General features: G+C 39.6%; 1 protein-coding gene across 1 annotated transcript in view; it reads right to left on the minus strand.

The window, feature by feature from the left end:
* The window catches only part of KIF4A (kinesin family member 4A), a gene marked incomplete in the record, with an annotated part of 2,786,372 nt that overhangs the window by 2,339,723 nt on the left and 426,076 nt on the right, over positions 1–20,573 (minus strand). Inside the window, 1 exon segment of the mRNA XM_044057419.1 lies at positions 13,533–13,723. Within this exon segment, the coding sequence (XP_043913354.1) occupies positions 13,533–13,723 (191 nt within the window).

The raw sequence follows: 20,573 nt of genomic DNA on the forward strand, positions 1-20,573 counted from the left end.
TTTCAAGTTTAACTTTAACCATGGCTGAACACTATTCAAGGAACACAAATAATTCCAACATTGAATAACAATTTCAATAAATTTCATAGTGAAGCAGCCAAAAGTTGTAACAAAATATATAGTCTCCCTTCTCTCCTGAGATCTATCATACAAATTAAAGTGAGACCCAGAAATAACAGGAAATTGAGGACCAGTTTGTTTTTTACTATTAAAAAGCCTGTTGTAACTATTGCTTAATATTTTATTACTATATCCCCGGGCAGAAAATGATTCCACCATGGAACATAATTCTTTATGAAATATTTCAGACCTATTACACAACCTATAAATTCTTAACATTTCCCCATAGGGGAGAGCATTTAATGTATGCAGGGGGTGGCCACTCGTCCCATGTACATACTGGAACCCCCCTTCAAACTTCCTATTTAAAGAAGTCACCAGATTAATGCCATCAGAAATATCTAGTACCACGTCCAAAAAGGAACAATTGTCCCAACTTTCAATCCATCAAATTGTAACATATCTATTGTCATTAAGGTCAATAAAAAAATCCCTTATAGCAGAATTACTACCATCAACTAAAAATATCAAATCATCAACATACCTATAATATTTAATAACATGTGTATGAAAGAAATTATGTTTGTAAATAACTTCCAACTCAAACAACCCCATAAGATTAGCATACATGGGGGCAAATGCAGCCCCCATGGCCGTTCCCTGTAACTAATGGTATATGGTGTTATTGAATTCAAAAAAATTATGAGTTAAAGAAAAATAAATAAGTTCAATTATATACTCTGTGGCTGGGGAATCCCCTAAAAAGAACCTAATAGCTTCCATACCAAACTGATGTTTGATATTGGTATATAGGCTCTTTACATCAATAGTAACCCACAGCATATTATGATTCAAATCAACATTCTTCACTTTCTCCAAAAAATCAAAAACATCTGTAATATGGGATGGTAACTTGGTTACATAGGGTGTAAGAAAGTGGTGCAAAAAAATGCCAAGGTTGTGCAAAAAATAATGACAGCCTGAAACTATAGGCCTACTCAGAGGTTTAGACAAATTTTGGGGTATTTTGGGCAAACAGTAGAATAAAGCCATGGAACAACCTTCTACTTTAAATTTGTTCTTAACATCTGCCTGACAAAAATACCCTAGTCTAACACCTTTATTGATAAGTTCCAGGTATTCATTAATAGATGTAACATACACATTTAAATCTACTACTTCATATGTGCTAGTATCATTCAGGTGGTCCATACACATAGTTAAATAATTAGTAGAATCCATGAGTCCTGAATGATGTTGGCGTAATCAGTAGTATTAAAAATAACTATACCTCCCCCTTTATCGGGAGACATAATTCGCACCGGCCTGTCCTCTCTAATTTGGATCAATAAAATCCTTTCTTTGGGGTTAAGATTGGAATAGAAATGTTTGTGTCCTGCCCAGAGTTTATACATATCCTCCTTAACGGCCGTCTCTAAAGTATAAGGGGGTGCAAAGATGGATTAAATATACTAGTTTTCCTAAGACCACCTTTGCCGTTATGAATAACCTCCTGGTTAGAAAACATGACCTGAAAATTCAATTTCCTGGTGTAAAAAAATGGATATCCAGGAGACAGTCAGCAATGTCCGGGATACTGGCAGGCACAAATTTAAAATCCTTCAGAAAAAGTGTAAAATGTTCATTAGTAATAGGTCGGTTGGTATAATAAATGTTAAATTCTTCAAAAGTGTGAACAATGTTATCACCTTCAACAATGGGGGGGTATACTTAATAGTAATTCCTGCCTCTCCCACTGTACGAGTTTTTCCTGGGATACTGACCCACATAATTGTGTCCATAATTCCTGCTTGCTATTCTTTGAGCGACGTAATGGGGGAAAATCCTGATTAACTGTACCTTCTTGTGTTCCCTCAAACTTGGGTTCCTCATTCACAAGTGGTTCATCGTTGAAAAATTGTTGTTTATCTAATACACCAATACCATGTTTAACAAAAATTTTATTAGTCTAATAGGCCTCCTTTAACTATCGTTTGATATCCCTGGACAATTTCCTACTTTGTTTATGGAACACATTGCATTTCTTCTCTACTCTAATACTTTTTGATAAAACAGTTCATGTTATTCAAATAAATCACTAGTAATCTGTGCATTAAACAGTCAATTCATTCGGCAATTCCACTTGCATTTTATCATGGTAAACACTTTTTGCCACAGTTCAAAACCCCACCCATTAAACATATTAGTAAAATTCTCGATAGTACAATCATAGTAAATCCCAAATGGAAATTTGAAAACCCGTAAGCCTTGTGGTACCACTTTGGCTTTAATACATTCTCTAAAGTATTTAGACTCAAGCTGCAAGGTTTGATATTTAAACAATTTCTTTTCAAAGGTAAAAATATCTTTTAAAGATTTAAAGTGCATATGGTCAGCATTGACAGTGTTGCCTCATACATCAGGTTGTTCTTTAGAAAAAGTGTAATTTTTACTAATAAGATAGTCAAATTTGGAAATGGGACGCAAACCACAGTTCGTTGTTGAAGCAGCTGTCCAAGCATGCTGATTCCCCGGTATAACCGGAAACCTAGAAACATTGCCGGAATTGTTCCCTGATACAGGAAGACTGTTTACAGTACCTGCTTGCAAACAAGGTGCAGCTCCAACCTGTTCGTCTGTAATGTTAAAAACATCCCGCCCATGGTAAACAGCGCCATTAGAAGCACCACCATTACACTGTCGTCCATCCTGGCAATTGGAACGATGCACCTGTGCCGTGGTGATGACGGCACGACATTTTTACCAGTTTGTGATCCAGGAAGAGTTTTCATCACATTGACTGGATTAGTCTGATTACTGTTACCAAAGCCCAAGGAACAAGAATTAAAGGGCTCGGGAAGTTTATCACTTTTCCCAGTATTTGGTAGTGAACTTATAATTACTTTGTCCAAACTAATCTGACTGCTGTGCTTACCACCTTCAATGCTTTGTGTAGTAAGCAAGTCAATAAGCTGTGAAAGCTCTCCTTTAAACATTTGCACATCCTGTTTGAGCTTGTGTAGCTGTAACCTTGCAGCTGGAGTCTAAATACTTTAGAGAATGTATTAAAGTCAAAGTGGTACCACAAGGCTTACGGGTTTTCAAATTTCCATTTGGGATTTACTATGATAACTGTATTATCAAGGATTTTACTAATGTTTAATGGGTGGGGTTTTGAATTGTTGCAAAAAGTGTTTACCATGATAAAATGCAAGTGGAATTGCAGAATGAATTGGCTGTATTAAAATGCACAGATTACTAGCAATTTATTATTTGAACAACATGAACTGTTTTACCAAAAAGTGTTAGTGTAGAGAAGAAATGCAATGTGTTATTCCATAAAAAAGTAGGAAATTGTCCAGGGATATCAAACTATCAGTTCAAGGAGGCCTATCTGACTAATACAATTTTTGTTAAACATGATATTGGCGTATTAGATTAACAACAATTTTTCAACGATGAAACACTTGTGAATGAGGAACCAGAGTTTGAGGGAACACAAGAAGGTACAGTTAATCAGGATTTTACCCAATTACGCTGCTCAGAAAGAATAGCAAGCAGGAATTATGGACACAATTATGTGGGTCAGTATCCCAGGAAAAACTCATACAAGGGGAGAGGCAGGAATTACTATTAAGTATACCCCCTAATGTTGAAGGTGATAACACTGTTCACACTTTTGAAGGATTCAACATTTATAATTATACCAACCGACCTATTACTAATGAACATTTTACACTTTTTTTTTAAGGGTTTTAAATTCGTGCCTGCCAGTATCCCGGACATTGCTGACGGTCTCCTGGATATCCATTTTTACACCAGGAAATTGAATTTTCAGCTCATGTTTTCTAACCAGGAGGTTATTCATAACGGCAAAGGTGGTCTTAGGAAAAATAGTATATTTAATCCATCTTTGTACCCCCTTATACATACCTTCAAGACGGCAGTTAAGGAGGATATGTATAAACTTTGGGCAGGACACAAAAATTTATTTTCCAATCTTAACCCCAAAGAAAGGATTTTATTGAACCCAATTAGAGAGGACAGGTCGGTGTGAATTATGACCCCTGATAAAGGGGGAGGTATAGTTATTTTTAATACTACTGATTACACCAACATCATTCAGGACTTATTTGATCAGGATAATTATACACAGGTGTCCATTAACCAGATACACATTGGATACAAACGTATTGAGAGTTTTTTGTTAGAATTTTTGTTGGATCAATGTATTGACCAGGACACCCAAGATAGTTTGACCAACACCCACCCCAGGGTTCCTGTGATTTTTGGCATACCTAAGGTGCACAAGAGTGTTTGCTCCCCACCCTTTCGACCCATAGTGTCTGCTAGGGGGTCCAAGATACATAATTTATCCAGCTTTGTGGAAAACAAGGTTAAACATATTGTCAAAGGAGTTCCACATTTGGTTAGGGACTCCTGGGATTTCTTGGGACAACTTAGTAAAGAAATATGGAGCCCAGATCTTATTTTCTTAACCATAGACATTAAGGATTTATTCACCTGTATCCCTAAGAAAGATGGTATGGAATTTTGAGGATATATTATTTCTCTATTCCAGTTTGACTCATGGGGAGGTCACCCTTATATGTGAATTAATGTCTGGTTCTAGATTATAACTACATCTATTTTGAAAGGCGATATTACCAACAAATTTCTGGGGTGGCTATGGGAGCAGTATGTGCACCAGTGTATGCCAATTTAGTCCTTTTTGGATGGGAGCTTAAACATGTTTTCAATAGCACTTGGTGGGCTGAACATGTACCATTATACAATCGATACCTGGATGACATTTTTATTCTATGGAAGGGAGACAAAGACAATATTCCTGCATTTATTGATTATTTGAATGGAACTACTACTTTCCTCAAGTTTACATTTTCCTGTCATGAACAATTACCATTTTTGGATACATTAATTTCCCATAATGACCATGGCTTCAGATCTCAGGTTTTTCGTAAGAGTACTTTTTGCAACTCTTACTTGCATTTCAGCAGTCATCACCCCTTGTCCCAAAAGAAAAGCATTGTTAAAGGACAAGCTTGTAAGTATTGCTAGAATGACTTCTGAACACATCAATGTCAAAAAAGAATGTTCATTTGACCAACATGTTTTTACAAAGGGGCTATCCCAAAGACATGATAAATTCAGTTTTTGGATGAAGTGTATGGTGAATGGGATAAGAAACACCAACCCCTTTTGGGAGCAGATCAGTTTACAAACCCACCCTCGTGGAGTCCCCAAACCCATCCTGGGTCTGGGGCATTTACAAGAGCATGTAGAGTACAATACAGTACTATAGCTAAAAATATTAAAGCTATTATGCGAAAAAATTGGAATATTTTTCAAACCAACCAGGATATTTACCAAACTTTGGGTGACCAACCCTTTTTTATATAAACAAGGTGGGAATAAATCTTAAGAAATTGGTAGATAAAACAAAAAAATTGTATTGGAAAGGGACTACAAGTTGCGGTAGTTGTGCCCAGTGTAGTTTCATTTTTAGGGGAACTGTTATTACATTGAGTGACAAATTAAGGACCATCAATTTTAGGAATGGTAATTGTAGAACACTGGCAATGTGTGATACCTGTCCGGCATACTACGTCGGAAAGATCTTTCTAACGTAGGATTTACGAACATTTATATGAAATAAAAAATAAAAAGGAAACCAATGCATTGTACAGGCATTCACTAAGCTGTCCAAATTTCCAAGGTTTCAAGTTTGGTATATTAGACACAGTTGACATTGAACCCGGGGGGGGGGGATTGGAAGAATCAGCTTAGCAAAAAGAAACTTATTTGGCAACTCAGGCTTGCCACCAACTTCCCCCCAGGACTAAACAACATATCCATATTACCAGCCCTAAAGGACAGAATCCAAATTAAGGATTGGGACCTCAGATTAGAGGATTTTATAATCAGTGTGTATAAAGGACAGAATCCAAATTAAGGATTGGGACCTCAGATTAGAGGATTTTATAATCAGTGTGTATTTCCTGTCTACTAAAACTCAAGTATTTTTAAATGTTTTTTTTTTAAATTATTCCTATGTTTTTAGGCATGAAAAAGGTTTATATTTTATACATACAAACTTTTATACATTTTAAATACAAAACAAAACAATTGAAAACCATGTATTTTCATATACTATGTTTCACAAGAGCTGTGCATGCATATACATAGACTTTTATACTTGAAAATTTAGTATTTATTTTATATTGGAGTATGCGTCTTTAAGCAAGTTTTTTAACTGATTCATTTAACCCAATTCATTAGTTTAATATGTGCTAATTTTTTTAGGTATATATAGACCTCTTCAAGCATGTGAATTATCCTTGTTCTGATGAAGTCATTGTCTATGATGAAAGCGCTTAACTAATGGATTTTGCAGGTGTTTGATTCAAATAAAGTGGAGCTTTCCTTGATGGCTACCGGGTGCATTACTTTTCGTTACTAGTATTTTTCGTGCATCCTGGAACTTACATTTTTAATATTTTGTAAACACACCAAATAAGTGTTTTTCTGACTTATAAAACTTGGTTTTAAGACCTAGAACCTAAAGAATGCTACCACCATAAAAATAGTTTGCGCTGAAGACTGCTATTCAGAGGACATCATTTGATTCTTTCAACAGGCTTAGGCTCTTGCCCATTGGAAGTTACACTACAAACTTCCCAAGCTCCATTGGAGTGAATGAGTTAAATCCAGTAGGTTCGTCAGCCATAATGGGGAGAAACTAAAGGAGAATTACAGCAATAAACAGCAGCAACAATAATTTTTTTTTTTTTTTTTAAACAGGGAAAAGAAATGCCAACCACACAAAAGGACATAAGAGAACCAAGATATCAAACACCTCTCAAGAGATAAAGGGGAGAAAAATAAACAGTAATACAATAAGAGATACAAATGTATCAATACCTACAGAGTCTTAGAAAATTTTGTGAAAAACTCATCTCACCCACCCGTAGTCTTGAGACTCCGAAACCAAAGCATGGCAAAAGAGGTCTGGGAATCTGGAGAAAGTGTAGTGCATTGTGGGAAGAGAGAGGAGCTTCAGACTCCAAGCCTAAGTCGGGAAGAAGCAGCCAAATCAGATCAGAGACCCACCAGTGAGGAAGAATGTAAAGGACAACTTTAAAGCAGATTTTTCCTCACAAAAATAAACTGCAGATAAAACATCTCACATTTTCACAATTAGAGCCAACGTATCAGCCTAAAAATACAAAATTCTGAAAAGTCAGTTTCATAAGAACCCCCCCCCCCCCAAATCCTTATCAGAAAGAGTAGGATTGGAATTAAGTGTTTGGCAACAGTGGGATCAACTTTAAGATATAGCTGCTGGGTCAGGTTTGAAATGGTGTATAAAAACAAACTCAAGAACTTTATACATTTTATCTGCCTTTTTAGGGGCAGCTGGATGGCTATTGGGAAAATTGCTTTCAGTAATGCATACCCACTAAAGCAGACAGAACAGGAGTAATGGGTGTAGGTTCTGGAAACTGCTTTTTTAAAACCGCTCCTATTTCTGAGGGACTGAAAACCTGCAGTGTTCTCCAACTAAAAACACTGGTGCATTCTACAAATAGTCTCAGAGAAAGAAACCCACACAGGGAGAAAAACTGAGCTCTCCCAAGTCTGAATTAGGAATCTGGGAAAATAAATGCTGCGTCAGCCTTTTCGGATTCTTGAATCTCTTCCAGAAGATAAGAGTAATACCTAACAGCAAATACAAGGAGGATCAATATAGCCTGAAATAAATACCGCCACAGACCCAGTCAACTACTACAGCACAGGGTAATTTGAAGAGCAGACATACTTTATTTTATTTTCTTCTGTAAAAGAGGAAAATGGGGGCTAATCAGGTTACCAATTAGAGCAACAGCTTCCCCAGGAATGGGGGTAGCATTCTCAACAGATAAGCCCTCCCAGCTCCCGATCCAAAGACCTAAAAATGGACTTCCCTTGCCCACTGAGGAGACCTCAGCAACCAGAGAACGTGGATAATCTCCTGTACATAGTGGTTGGTAGGTGCTACACCAGAGGGATTCAGGCTAAAAGTTAATTTTTTGGTAAAATGTGGACAATTACAGCCACATGGTAAACCCCAAGGACATTAGTGACTCATTCCTCTAGTTCACGTAGACTGAAAATTTCCTCCTTACTAATACAAGGAGTTCAGAAGCATGTTTTGTGCTGCATTTTTAACCCTTCAAGGTCTCTAGTGAAATCAATTGGAGCACCTTGCGTCTGGAGTGCATGCTGTGCCATGAGTACACAGGATCATAGGAAGTTACTAGGCTATTGGCACTGAGGGCCTTACAAGAATGTAGCCCATGCTCCAAGTCAGCACCCAATGCCACTGTCCAAGAGGGACACAGGTGGAATCCCAGGGGCGCACTGTTCCCCATCCAATTATCCAGGTTGTGCTTAAAAAGGGTTAATGAGGTACTCTGACATGGAGAGGGAGTCTATTCCACTCCTGGACAAATCTCCAAGTGCTATGGATGTCAAAGACCAGGTTAAGGTTGCATGCGCGGGTTACTCGTGTGGAGCTTGACTTGCAGATATGCAGCAGTCCCATCAAGATGGGATCTGAGATTGCTTTGCATGCCAGACAGAGGTCACCTCTAAGGAGTCTATAAGAGACTAGAGGGACAGTGCTTTTAGCCTGTGTAGGATAGATGTTAGAGACCCTGGATTCTTCTGGCGAGGCCCCTTGTGGTCTCTCCAGCTGCTGCATGTACTTTGCCCCTTTCAGCATGTACCTCAATGTACTCAATAATGGGTCTTATAAGGGAAGAATACAAGGATGCTATGACCACCCTGTCCCTGGATGATATACCCTAACTAATGAGGTGGACCATTTAGAAAGCTTTCCGTACAGCAGAGACAATATGGGGGTCAAAAGTCAGTTTGCTATTAACCTGAGTGCCAAAGTCCCGCACAACTGATTGTGAGCTTAGGACTTTGTTTTTAATGTGATGATTTGAGAGAAGTCACTCCCCAAAGGGGATGATGCATTTTTGGCATTCAGTTTGAGGCCATATTTCTGGCACCACTCATTTATTAGGGCGAGACCCTACAGGAGAATGTCCACATCACTAGGGGAATTTATAACAGCATCCAGCTTGCAGTCATCTGCAAATCTGGTCACCCACAGCCCACTGGTTTTGGCCTGCACCTCAGAAAAGTACATCCCAAACAGAGGCCTCAAGACAGATCCCTGGGGTACAGCGCTCATTACAGGTCTACTGCTTGAGGTTGCTTCCCCAATTTTGACTAAATGAGTTCCAGTGAGCCAGTTTGCTAACCCATCTGATAACACATGGAATGATGCCTAGTTGAGAGTTTATTATACATAAGTGGAGAATAGTATAGAAGGCTTTGGCCAGGTCAAGGTAGGTGGTGTGCACAGTCTTCCTCTCGTCCATGGCTTTGGTGACTTGTCTCAAAGTAATCAGCCAAAATTTAACAGGCATGACCTCCCCTTGACAAAACCAAGCTGTTTGGGATTTAGTGTTTGGAGGTTGCCAATGTTCTTTTTGATGTCCATGATAATCTACTCCATGGCCTTGCAGATCAGGATAATTAGGCTGATGGGTCTATAATTTCCTGGATCAGTGGCCGCTCCAACCTTTGTGCAAAGGGATGACAGTGGCGATCCTCCACTGAGCTGGGATGAAGTCGGTACTCTGGCTTTGGTTGAATAGGGCGCCTAATGCTGCTGCAATTTCCTGTCTGAGCTAATGTAGGATGCCACCTGGGATGTTATCAGGTCCCAAAGAGACTATTTTTTGCTTTGAGAGGGCAGTAATGACCTGCCCCCCCCCCCATCTCTAGGGAGCAAGCACTGTGGATGTCCTGATTTACTGATGGGGGGGACAGAGGGTTTAAGGTTTCATGGAACATGTCTGCCAGCAGACTGGCTCTATGTATGACGTTTGTATTTGTGTATGTGGTGTCCTTCGCCAGTTCTGAGCAGATTTGAGTGTTTCCCTTGAGACAGTGGACATATGCGAAGACCTTATGACTGTCTTTAGCAGATGTGGCCAGTTTGGACTAAGTTTGCTTTGGAGGATTTCACTAGGGCTCACCTTTTGCTTTTCTGCTTATAGTTTGGGGTCTAATGTTTGATAAGAATATGTGACTTGGTATGGCTGGGGTGCTTAGCGTCTTCCAGGGTTAAGAATGCTTGCGGAGTGCAGTTTTGTGTTTAGACTAACGTTTAGTAGCATGACCTTTAATTTCCGTTTTGAGGAAATTTTCATGTTGGTAGTTTTGACCTCATGGCATTATCTAAAAAGGCACAACGGGAGAGACAAAAGCCTTTGCCAGGAGTCTGAAAGCCAAAGGAGACCGATACAGGCCATCTCTGGCAAAGCATCCTGTTTGTCAATTATGTCAGCCCAGGCTGCAAGGTACTGGATTCCCTTGGAATGACACCAAACTAATTCAATTGTTAGTCAATCATTTTGTTTGTACTGAGGCATCATTCTAGGTGACAGTAGAATGCTGCTTAAGGTTAGCAACATACCTGCCTGGACACATTCAGCAAGCTTGATCATGTCTCTTCATATAGTCCAGGTAGGTACATTTTCTTTTAGCAAGGGAAAGAAAGCTTTTTTTTTACATTTATATACTTAAACCAAACAAAAAAGTAAGAAAACAGGGCTGCTATAAACACTGCATCCTACAGGCCCACCTAGCTGTCCTATGCTCAAGGCCAGCATTGATCAGACCCAAGATAATGAAAAACAGATTGCATTATACCGTCAGCTACACACTGAATTATTATACAATATTACTGTAAGCTAATGTGATGATCATGACTGGAGAAAGTTCCAAAAATAGCAGCCAACTTTTTCTACTTTGTTTACTTACTTAAAACTAGTCTGCCAATTCAGATCTAATTTACTTATCTCAGAGTTATTCTGAGTAGCATATCTGCTGTTTGCCAGAAGACGATATTATGTTTCAAGAATTTTACCAACCACCAGTCAGACAATGCTGAAATAAAACTGAAATTTGTAAGCAATCTTCACAGCAGGTCTTACAAATGCATTGCCCTCCAAAAATTTAAACGGCTGGAGCTAACAGTTCAGTTACACTCAAATTATGTCACACAATCTGGTCTCTAAACCAAGCAACTGTTGCAGTCTTTAAAAAAAATCCTTGTACTATAAATATCCATACGTCATTTGAGATCCAAGTCCAAATCCTTACCAAGCATACACAAAGCTAATTCAGTAGGAAAGCCCTATATAGCCACCAAATCCACATAATATAGAACTCACTCCCTCTAAACCTATGGCTCAATGACTACCTTTCCTCATTTAACACACAAATGAAAACCCACCTAACAGGCCCATGACTTATTGTAACACCAGGATACCAATATTCCCCTCCCTGACCTCATCACTTACCGTAACGATAAGTAAGCCTATTGGAATAATCAAAAATATCCTTTGTGAATAAATTGCACATCAAATCTTTCGTAAATAATTCTATTCCTGTATTTACCAACCACTAATTCTACTGGAATTCACTATACTCCAAATACATTTTCTAACACTCCTAATTAACACTACTAGCATACTTTAGAAGAGAGTTTCAAATTTATATTCTACTGTTCCCCTTATATACTATTTTCTGCAAATTTAAGTGTCACAGATTTGTGAACTCGTTTCAGTATGCTATTTTGTTATACATTTGTTTTTATTACTTCATTTAAAGGTATTATTGTAATTCTAGAAATTACTCCCCTGGGCCTCCACTTGAAAAGGGGTTTGATGCACAGTCGGACTTTCCCCACTAAATATACGTTTACTGGGAAGATTATAGGAAAAAAATGAACAGACCAAAAGAGTGAGGTTGCAAAGTCCAAACCTCAGGTGCAGAAGTAGCATAGAATATTCTGCTTTAGTAACCTGAGCAATACATGCAGCTGAAGATTCTCCACAAGGGATTCTTCTTACAGTGAAGTTCCCCCCATATAACTTCTTTTATAGCAGCAGCTATAAAACAGAAAAGTGTTTGACAACCCACCACACACACACCTAACTGCAGCAGACTTGTGGGGCACAAAAAAATCTTTCATTCACAGAGAATGAAGGATAGCACAAGAAGCAACCTTAAAGAAGCTGAAAGCTGCAATTGTATCTGTTGCACCAATCCACAATAGAAGGGGGTTAAAAATCCGCCAATAAATAATCTTTTTCCAAACATTTATGCACATATAATTCTTTTCTGGAGAGGTAGTTTCTGGGAAGGAGAAGAAAGTTGAGTTTAGAAAGTGCAAGTATTGACATCCACACAACATACTGCAAATAATCAGCTGAAATTAATAGCACTGAACTAAACCTAGATGGAGAAAGGCATCAAAGTGGGGGAGTTCACCTGCTCCAACAGAAAAATAAATCAAAAATGGAACACACAACATGAGAATAAAAACCAAGTAGAAAACTGACTTTAAAAAAATACCAGGGGAAAAAAAAACAATCAGCAAATGCAAGCCAAAGAATTGTTTGCTGATATACCCATCTTTCGTGGTATGGTGCAAGATCTGTAGAAGGGTCCCAAGTTTACAAACTCTGGATAAAAAGGAAGGGAGCTAGTAGTTAAATTATGACTTTCTAAGGCTAAGTCCTGTCAGTCTTGGTCTTCAAAGTGATGAAGCTGGAACTCCAAAACTCAGATCTGTGCTTTAATATATGCTACTCGCACAGAGTTCTATAACCATCATTTGGATTAGTCAGACTTCTGCCCCCTTGCATCCCAAATTGCAAGCCTGGCTCCCAAGTACTGCTGTTCCCTGTATCAGTTCTACTTCACCACACCCTTGCTCATGTCAAGCAGCTCTCTTCTAAAATGTATTGCCCACCCATTCTCCCTACAACTTTCTTCCATTGCACTGGAATCCCTATTATTCTAGGACATCAGCAGATTATACCTAAGAATTCAGATCTTGCTTCTGCTCTTCTCCTGATGAGCCTGATACTTTAAACATAGTCATAAATTTGTATTATAATTATGTTGCGTAGCCATTTCAGCATACATTTTAGAAGCTAATAATAGCAATCTAAATTATGTAAAGTGGTCTTCTTGGAAAAGTGTACCTGTGTATCCAGCTTGTCACATCGTATGCACGGTGATGGCCAAACATGACGAATCCTAGAATGCAGGATTATACTGACAAAAAAAAAAATCATTGGAGTACTCAAGTAATATTCAAAGCATTGTTCTGAAATGTTAGATCAGTCAAATCTGTAACTGTGTAATGCTACTTATCTGTATACTGTAAGGCAACAAAACACCATCATCATCCTGGAAAAAAAAATACTTTCCAGCTGATTAACACTTACTTGGGCATAAAATATTGAAAATGTATATCGGACATTATACTAGAAGAAAATGAGATCAAATTTTTAAGTGAAATAAAAGGCAAATACCTCCAAATAAGAGACTTTCAATGTGAACTCTGTGTCTGTTACCAGAGTGACTTCATTGAACAAAGATCTGATGACACGAGGAATAACTCCAACACTTGGATCATCTTCCTGTTCTGATGTATAAGCACCTCCCATAGAGTAGGTCTTTCCAGAGCCTGTCTGCCCATAGGCTAACACAGTAGCATTATATCCTGTTTAGAAATAAAGTCAAATTAATATTTGGACACCTAGTAAATCTTGGACTTGGTACTTGTGCTCTTCGTATTTTTCAAGAAAAAAAGTACAATTTCAAAATGAAATTTTCCCCGTTAACCAAGATCTGTTCTCAAATAAGCTTCAAAAACCTCAGTTTCAAAAGCAGAAATAAAGTATAGTTGGTGTGTGTGTGTGTGTGTGTGTGTGTGTGTGTGTGTGTGTGTGTGTGTGTGTGTGTGTAAATATGTATGCACTCATCAAAAATCAGACTTTCAAGTAGGATCACTATTGCCATGCAATCCCATATCCATTAGAATTGGCTCCAAGTTGTCATTCACCATCTGATCTGACATGTAGAACTTTTGGGCATACTCAACATGGAGCTTTTTGTTTTCCCTCCCACCAAACTAAAATGTTTGGCATCTATCAATATGGAGCTAAAAAGGGATCAAGTAACATTTTTCTCCGACTAGCTGACCATCAGCAAGTATGCCCTTGTTGAGCCACCCTCCACACAAAAAAATAAATTGTCCCTCAGGCCTGGTATGCAAAACCCCAGGTGACCTAAATCATAGCCTTTTGCCCCCAAGCTTCTTGGGGTTGGTACCTGAAGCATAACCCGGACCCTCCCTGTTTAGGGGCACGAGGCATTCATAACAAATCTGTAGTTAATACAGTATGGTGTTCTCCAGCCCCCTGCCTTAGGACACAAGGATTTCAGGTGGCTCAGAAGCTATACCACAATACTGACCCTACTAAGCCATGTAGTATTACTGTGAGCATTACTCGCACAACTGTACTGCATTTACTGCTAGAGTCACTGCTGTAGTACACTTGCTCATCCAGAGGAATAGCACAAAAACAATAGTCTTCATGGGGGAAAAGATCCCAATAAGTACTATACAACTGCAATGGTGAAACTCTGCAGTGCTCCTTGACAAAACTTCCAACTTATAGAGCTAAGAGTAAAGCTGTGCAGCTTTGTCCACACAGGGTATTTAAAAGCAAGCAGCTGAGACTGCAGCTTCCAGGCAAAACAGGTTTGGAGTGACCCTACCACTTGTTTCCCCATTGGATTCATCAATGAAGGTAATGCAGTTTGCTAACCATTTGGCAAGTCAGCGTGAACCACTTTGTTAGCAATGCCAAAACATTTTTTCCTTCAATTATGCAAAAGGTAATAAAGCAGTTAATGGATGTTCCATACCAAATGAAACAAGGGCAAACAAATGACTACAGTGCCAGAGATTGTAGCTACCTTTACTAAAGTATTTGAGAAATACTATGAAATTCTAACATACTCTTCCTGCCAACAAATAACCATTTCTGCCTATGACTGCCCTGAAGTTAATGAACTGTGACAGAAGGTATTACTTAATATAAAACTGAGCAGTGCAACTGAGACTGACGGGATTTCTTGAATTAAGAGAAAATTAGGAGCTCGATTGTCCCAGACAAACTACGGCACTTCAAAACCACTTCACATTGGTTATGTACCAGATGTGCAAACATGTTATATAATAGCAGTTATTCAGAGCAGCAATTAAACTATCCTTTCTGATGTACACGCTAAGGTCTCACTAACTTACAAAATCTTTGAAATAGTCATTTTGATATGGATGCCATCCAATGTACTTAAACAGTGGTCTGAATGTGAATGGATGTACTGTAGGATGCTTTTGTAGTGCCAATGTACTCCATTACTATTCGACTGTAACTGGAGCTTTAGACTTGTACTACCTTGTAGACATTATCTGTAGATATGGCAAAAGTGTTCAAAAGACACCCCCTCAATGGCTACAGCTAATCAGATGAAACAAACATCAATCTATTTAAAATTAATAATAAACTGGCTAAGTGATTGCAGTTTTTCCAGATAAGGATAGATAACATTTTGAATAACCATAGCAGTACATCTCTGGGTGTACCAAGGGATTACAGTACTGGATCCTCCAGTGACTTTGCACATACTAAGTGGCTCTTCCACTGATGAGCATCCAAGATCATAACATGGTTCATCTCGAATTAGATAACTTGGACTTGTACACATCTAGCAACACAATGGAATATAATAAAGTACAGTACAGTAATGTTCAGCTTGGCTGCAACTACCCAAAATCCTTAAGACATATTATAAAGATCTGAGGATCAGTATCAGCAAATTTATCTTCTAGCACCACAGCAAAGATATTTCTAAGAATTCTACTGGCTTGATAGGGTTAATCATATTGTTTCATTACAAAGTTCAGAGATATTGGTCCCCATTATACACTGCCTTAAAAAATGTCTATAGAATATGGTTTCTTATCTGCATGCTTTCACTTAAGTATGCATAATATTGAATGATTAATCATGTCTTTACTTAAGACTGCAGCAAAATGTATTTATCATCCAAAAAGACTGAAATAATGGAATTTATAAGCTTACAGGTACAGACTCTGAAGCACGAAAGTTCAAAATTAATGTTCTAGAACAGGTTGTAAACAAGACCTATCACAAACAGATACCAAAACTTTGCCTTTCAAAGTCAGCCAAAACATGGAATAGGCCGCTGGGAGCTGTAAGTGGCAACATCTTTGAAAATTTAAAAAACCTTTGACCCTTATGTACTTAAGGATATACTCACCATAATTTTACATCTGTAATTGTCCATTTTCATTTATCTCATCATACAGGTTCAGTTCCAAGCCTTGGAACAGACAGCCGTTGCTACAGCTCGCAAAAGCCAAAAACCTTACCTACAATGCTTCTCTCCTAGTTACCTCCAGATCTCATTGAGCCAGACCTCATGGACCATTTTTTTGTTTTTGCATTAAAGTGCTATTTATACCACCACATCTTGTCAGGACCTTATTGGGAATTATCCATCTTGTTTGTCTTGTCAATTGGTATAGGTCCAGGTAGACAAACATCATTGATTATAAACAAAGGATATGCAGTCTGTTAGCCATTTGTCTAAGGAAGTTGTTGGGGGAGAATAAGACAATTGATTCAACTTTCTGAAATCTTTTGCTCTACGGAGATAAAAACAGGGCTGTTTATGTACATCCAAGAGATGAAGCATGTATTCATCTTTATTTGCAAAGTTAGGAAAGAAAACAGACAAATTAATGGCTTGGTTAATATTGGCTTACAAAGCTACTCTACGAAAAGGATGGATTAGTTTGTACGATAACAGTCATTGTTGAAGATCAAATATGGGGATTTGGAAGACAACCTAAAGCTCAGATACTCATCTTGCAGATATAATGGTCAAAAATTTTTTTTTATCTGGGAAAACTGCAAGTGAAATAGAGCCGATGGTTCAAGAGGACTCGGACAAACCATGCAGCACAAAGTACAGTTGTGTACACTTACCATAAATACATATGTTAGAGTGTATTCACCAATGCAGTCATCACATTTGGGTTATCCCCTACCAGGGTAGCCCTTGGCCAGCTTGAATACCAAAGACTTAGTATTTCTGTGTTGGCAGCTGTCGCTTGAGGACTGGCGTCAGGTCGTCAGCGGTATAAAGGAAGGCATCAGATGCCATTACATCAGTTTTACTTGCCCTAACCTGTCAAAAGCCCCCAAAGTAGGAGGCAAGGCTCTGGTAGTAGAACCCCACCAGTGTAAAATAAATATCAATATCTCCTTTGTAAGGAAAGGAGAACAAGGGAAAAAAAAGGAAGAGAAAGGGGGATGGAGGGAGGGAAACCAGGACTGCAACAGTGAACACACACAAACATCTACATTTATGTTAAGTATACATAACTGTACTACGTTCATGTTTCACTGTTGCAGTCATCACATTTGGGTAGATTCCCAAAGCTGAGGAAATGGGTGGAGGCATTCCAGGAAGCTAAGGGCTGGCTAGCATGCCCTGTAAGACTGCAGAAGCAAACCCTGCCCTGGATTTGGAGAAGAGGCAGGTGGTAATGCTTGGTAAATGTATGAACAGATGTGCAGGGGGCAGCCTTCAGACGTCCCTGGTGGGAACTCCTCTGAGGAAAGCTTCAGAGGTGGAGGCTGCTCTGGAGGAGTGCATCCTGACCCCCCCTTGGAGGAAGGCTTACCATGGTGTTTGTAGCAGAAATGGATGCAGTGTGCCATCAGTTTGGAAATGGCTTGTTTGGAGATGGCTTTGCCCTCTACCCATGAAGCAAAGATAACTAGCAATTGATCAGACTTTCTGAAGGGTTTAGCCCTGTCCAGATAGTGTCCGAGCTGTCTGTGCACATCTTGAGTGCGCAGAATCCTTTTCTCCTTGTTTTGGGGGGGGTTAGAAAAGGTGGGTAAATGGATGGATTAGTTGAGATCCACACTGGACACCACCTTGGGCATGAAGGATAGATTAGTTCCGAGGGATTTCCTGTCTGCATGGAAGATTATGAAGGGTTCCACAGCCATGAGTGCTTGCAGCTCAGTGACTCTTCTGGCTGAAGTGATGGCCAGGAGGAAGGCAGTCCTTCCAGGAGAGAAATTTTAGCTCTGCAGAAGTCTGTTCGAAAGGGGGCAGGGTGAGCTTTTCCAAGACAAAGTTAAGGTCCCAAGCTGTTGTTGGTGCCCTTCTGGGGGGCATCAAGTTGCTAGCCCCTCTGAGGAACCGTTTAATCAGAGGGTGTGAAAAGAGGCTGCTCAGTGGGAAAATGAGCAGAAATAGAGGCATGAATTTTTAGAGAAAGAAGGACCACTGTGTAGTAGGTCGGCTAAGTAATCCAGGATAAGAGGGATGGAGGGCTGCGACGTATTGGCCCCCTTAGCCTGGATCCAGGTGCAGAACCTTTTCCATTTATCTGCATAAGACTTACTGGTGCTAGGGCGTCTGGCCTCTCTGATAACATCCAGAACCTGTTTACTGACGATGGCAGATTGGTCAGGGGTTAAGGTATAAGCCAAGCTGCCAAACTGAGTGTCCCCAATTGGGGATGCATTAATTCCCCTTCCCTCTGGGTTAGGAGGTTTGGAATCTGAGGAAGATTCCATGGAGGCAGTGGGGGCAGGCTATGCACCAAGGGGTAACAGTGCTGCCTGGGCCAGTCTGGAGCTACGAGAATGGCCTTGGTTTTACCCCCTTATTTTGAGCAGTACCCTGGGAAAGATGTAGGGGAGGAAAGGCATAGACAGAGGTTTACCCAGAGGAAGAACAGGGTATCCACTTTCCAAGCCATACAGTAATGCTGCCTGGGGCATAATTTGCTGAGCTGCTGGTTGGTGTGGGAGGCAAAGAGGTCGACCCTGGGGTTCCCCATTTCTGAGTTATTAGGGAGGTGTTTGTCACTCGTGGGGGTCCAAGAGCTTTCTGCTTAATTGGTCTGCCAAGGAGTTGAGAAAGCCTGGCAGGTATTGTGTTAACAGGTGTATTTTTGCATGGAAGAGGCTGTGAACCAAAGGGTCACATCCAGCCTGCACAGTAGGTAGGAGCGAGTCCCTCCCTACTTGTCGATATACATCACAGTGGTGTTGTCTGTTTTGATCAGGAGAACCCCCAGAAAGAGAAGAATTTGAAAGCTATCAAGGCCTGCTGCACCATCATCTCGTTTTGACTGATGTGCAAATGTGTTGCTGGTGGTTCCATTGGCCCTGTATGCACCTGCCGTCCAGGTGTGCACCCCAAGCGTAGTCTGATGAGTCTGTGGTGAGGGTCTGGGTAGCACGGTGTGGGGAGAAGGGCCAGTCCCTTGTTGTAGGAGCAGGCTGTTGCCCACCAAAGAAATTCCTTCCTCAGGCAAGGAATAGGGAAAAAGTTTGCAGATCTTAAGTGTGTTGACACCAAAAGCTCTTTAGGTACCACTGAAGTTTCCTCATATGCAGCCTGGCATATGGAATGAGGAAAATGGAAGAGGCCATGAACCCCAGAGCTTGCAGGATTTTCCTTGCAGAAAACTGGGGCCTGGTGGCCAATTGAGAGAAGTAGGCTGACAGGAAAATTTGTTTCTCTGGTGTAAGGTATGCCATTTGGGATGCTGTGTCCAGACTTGCTCCCAGGAAGATTATCTTTTTGGTGGGTAACTGTTTGGATTTCTTTTAATTGTGTACCCTATGGAGGTTAGTAGGTCCTTTACCAAGGCCAGGTCTTTGAGCAGCTTTTCTTTGCTGTCTGCCTGAATTAGGCAGTCGTCTAAGTAGGGGGTATATTTGAATATTTCTTTGCCCACAAAAGGCAATGGCCAGAGCCCGACATTTTGTGAAAACTCTGGGAGCAGTAGATGAGCCAAAGGGAAGTCCAGAGAACTGAAAGTGTTGATATCCTGCCCTAAAGCAGAGATATTTTCTGGAGGACTCCCTGATAGGAATGTGGAGGTAGGCCTCTTTTAGGTCCAGGGAGGCTAGACAAGCATCCTTGGAGAGCATGGGTAGCAGCTACTGGAGGGTGAGCATTTTGTATTTTGGGAGCACCAGGAAGGTGTTTAGAATGGATAGACAGAGGATGGGGCGCCAGGTGTCCTCTTTCCTGGGCACCAGAAAGTCTGGAGTAGAAGCCTTGGCCTATCTGCTCTAGTTTTAAAGCAATAGCCCTGTATATATGCCCTTTCTGCAATGCTATTTACATACGTTAATATGAAAAAATTTTTAGTGATATATGAATTGAATGGTTTGAGTATATTTATGTTTTTTATATATTATATATACATTATACATTCTGCATTTTTAGTTGTGAACAAGTTATGAATATGTGTCATCAAATAATTACATGCATTATTTTATTCCATATATTTTACAGGTCTTTATGAACTATATTGCTTTAAAATGAAATAGTGGAATAATTGATGTGCTATTTTAACTAATTAATTGATTGATTCATTAGATAATTTGTCTTGCATATAAATATCTGCCAGAATTAAATGTTTTACAAACCTAAAG

This window comes from Protopterus annectens, chromosome 15.part0 (genome assembly GCF_019279795.1).
Source record: "Protopterus annectens isolate FY-2018-M chromosome 15.part0, PAN1.0, whole genome shotgun sequence".
Taxonomy (NCBI): Eukaryota; Metazoa; Chordata; order Ceratodontiformes; family Protopteridae; genus Protopterus; species Protopterus annectens.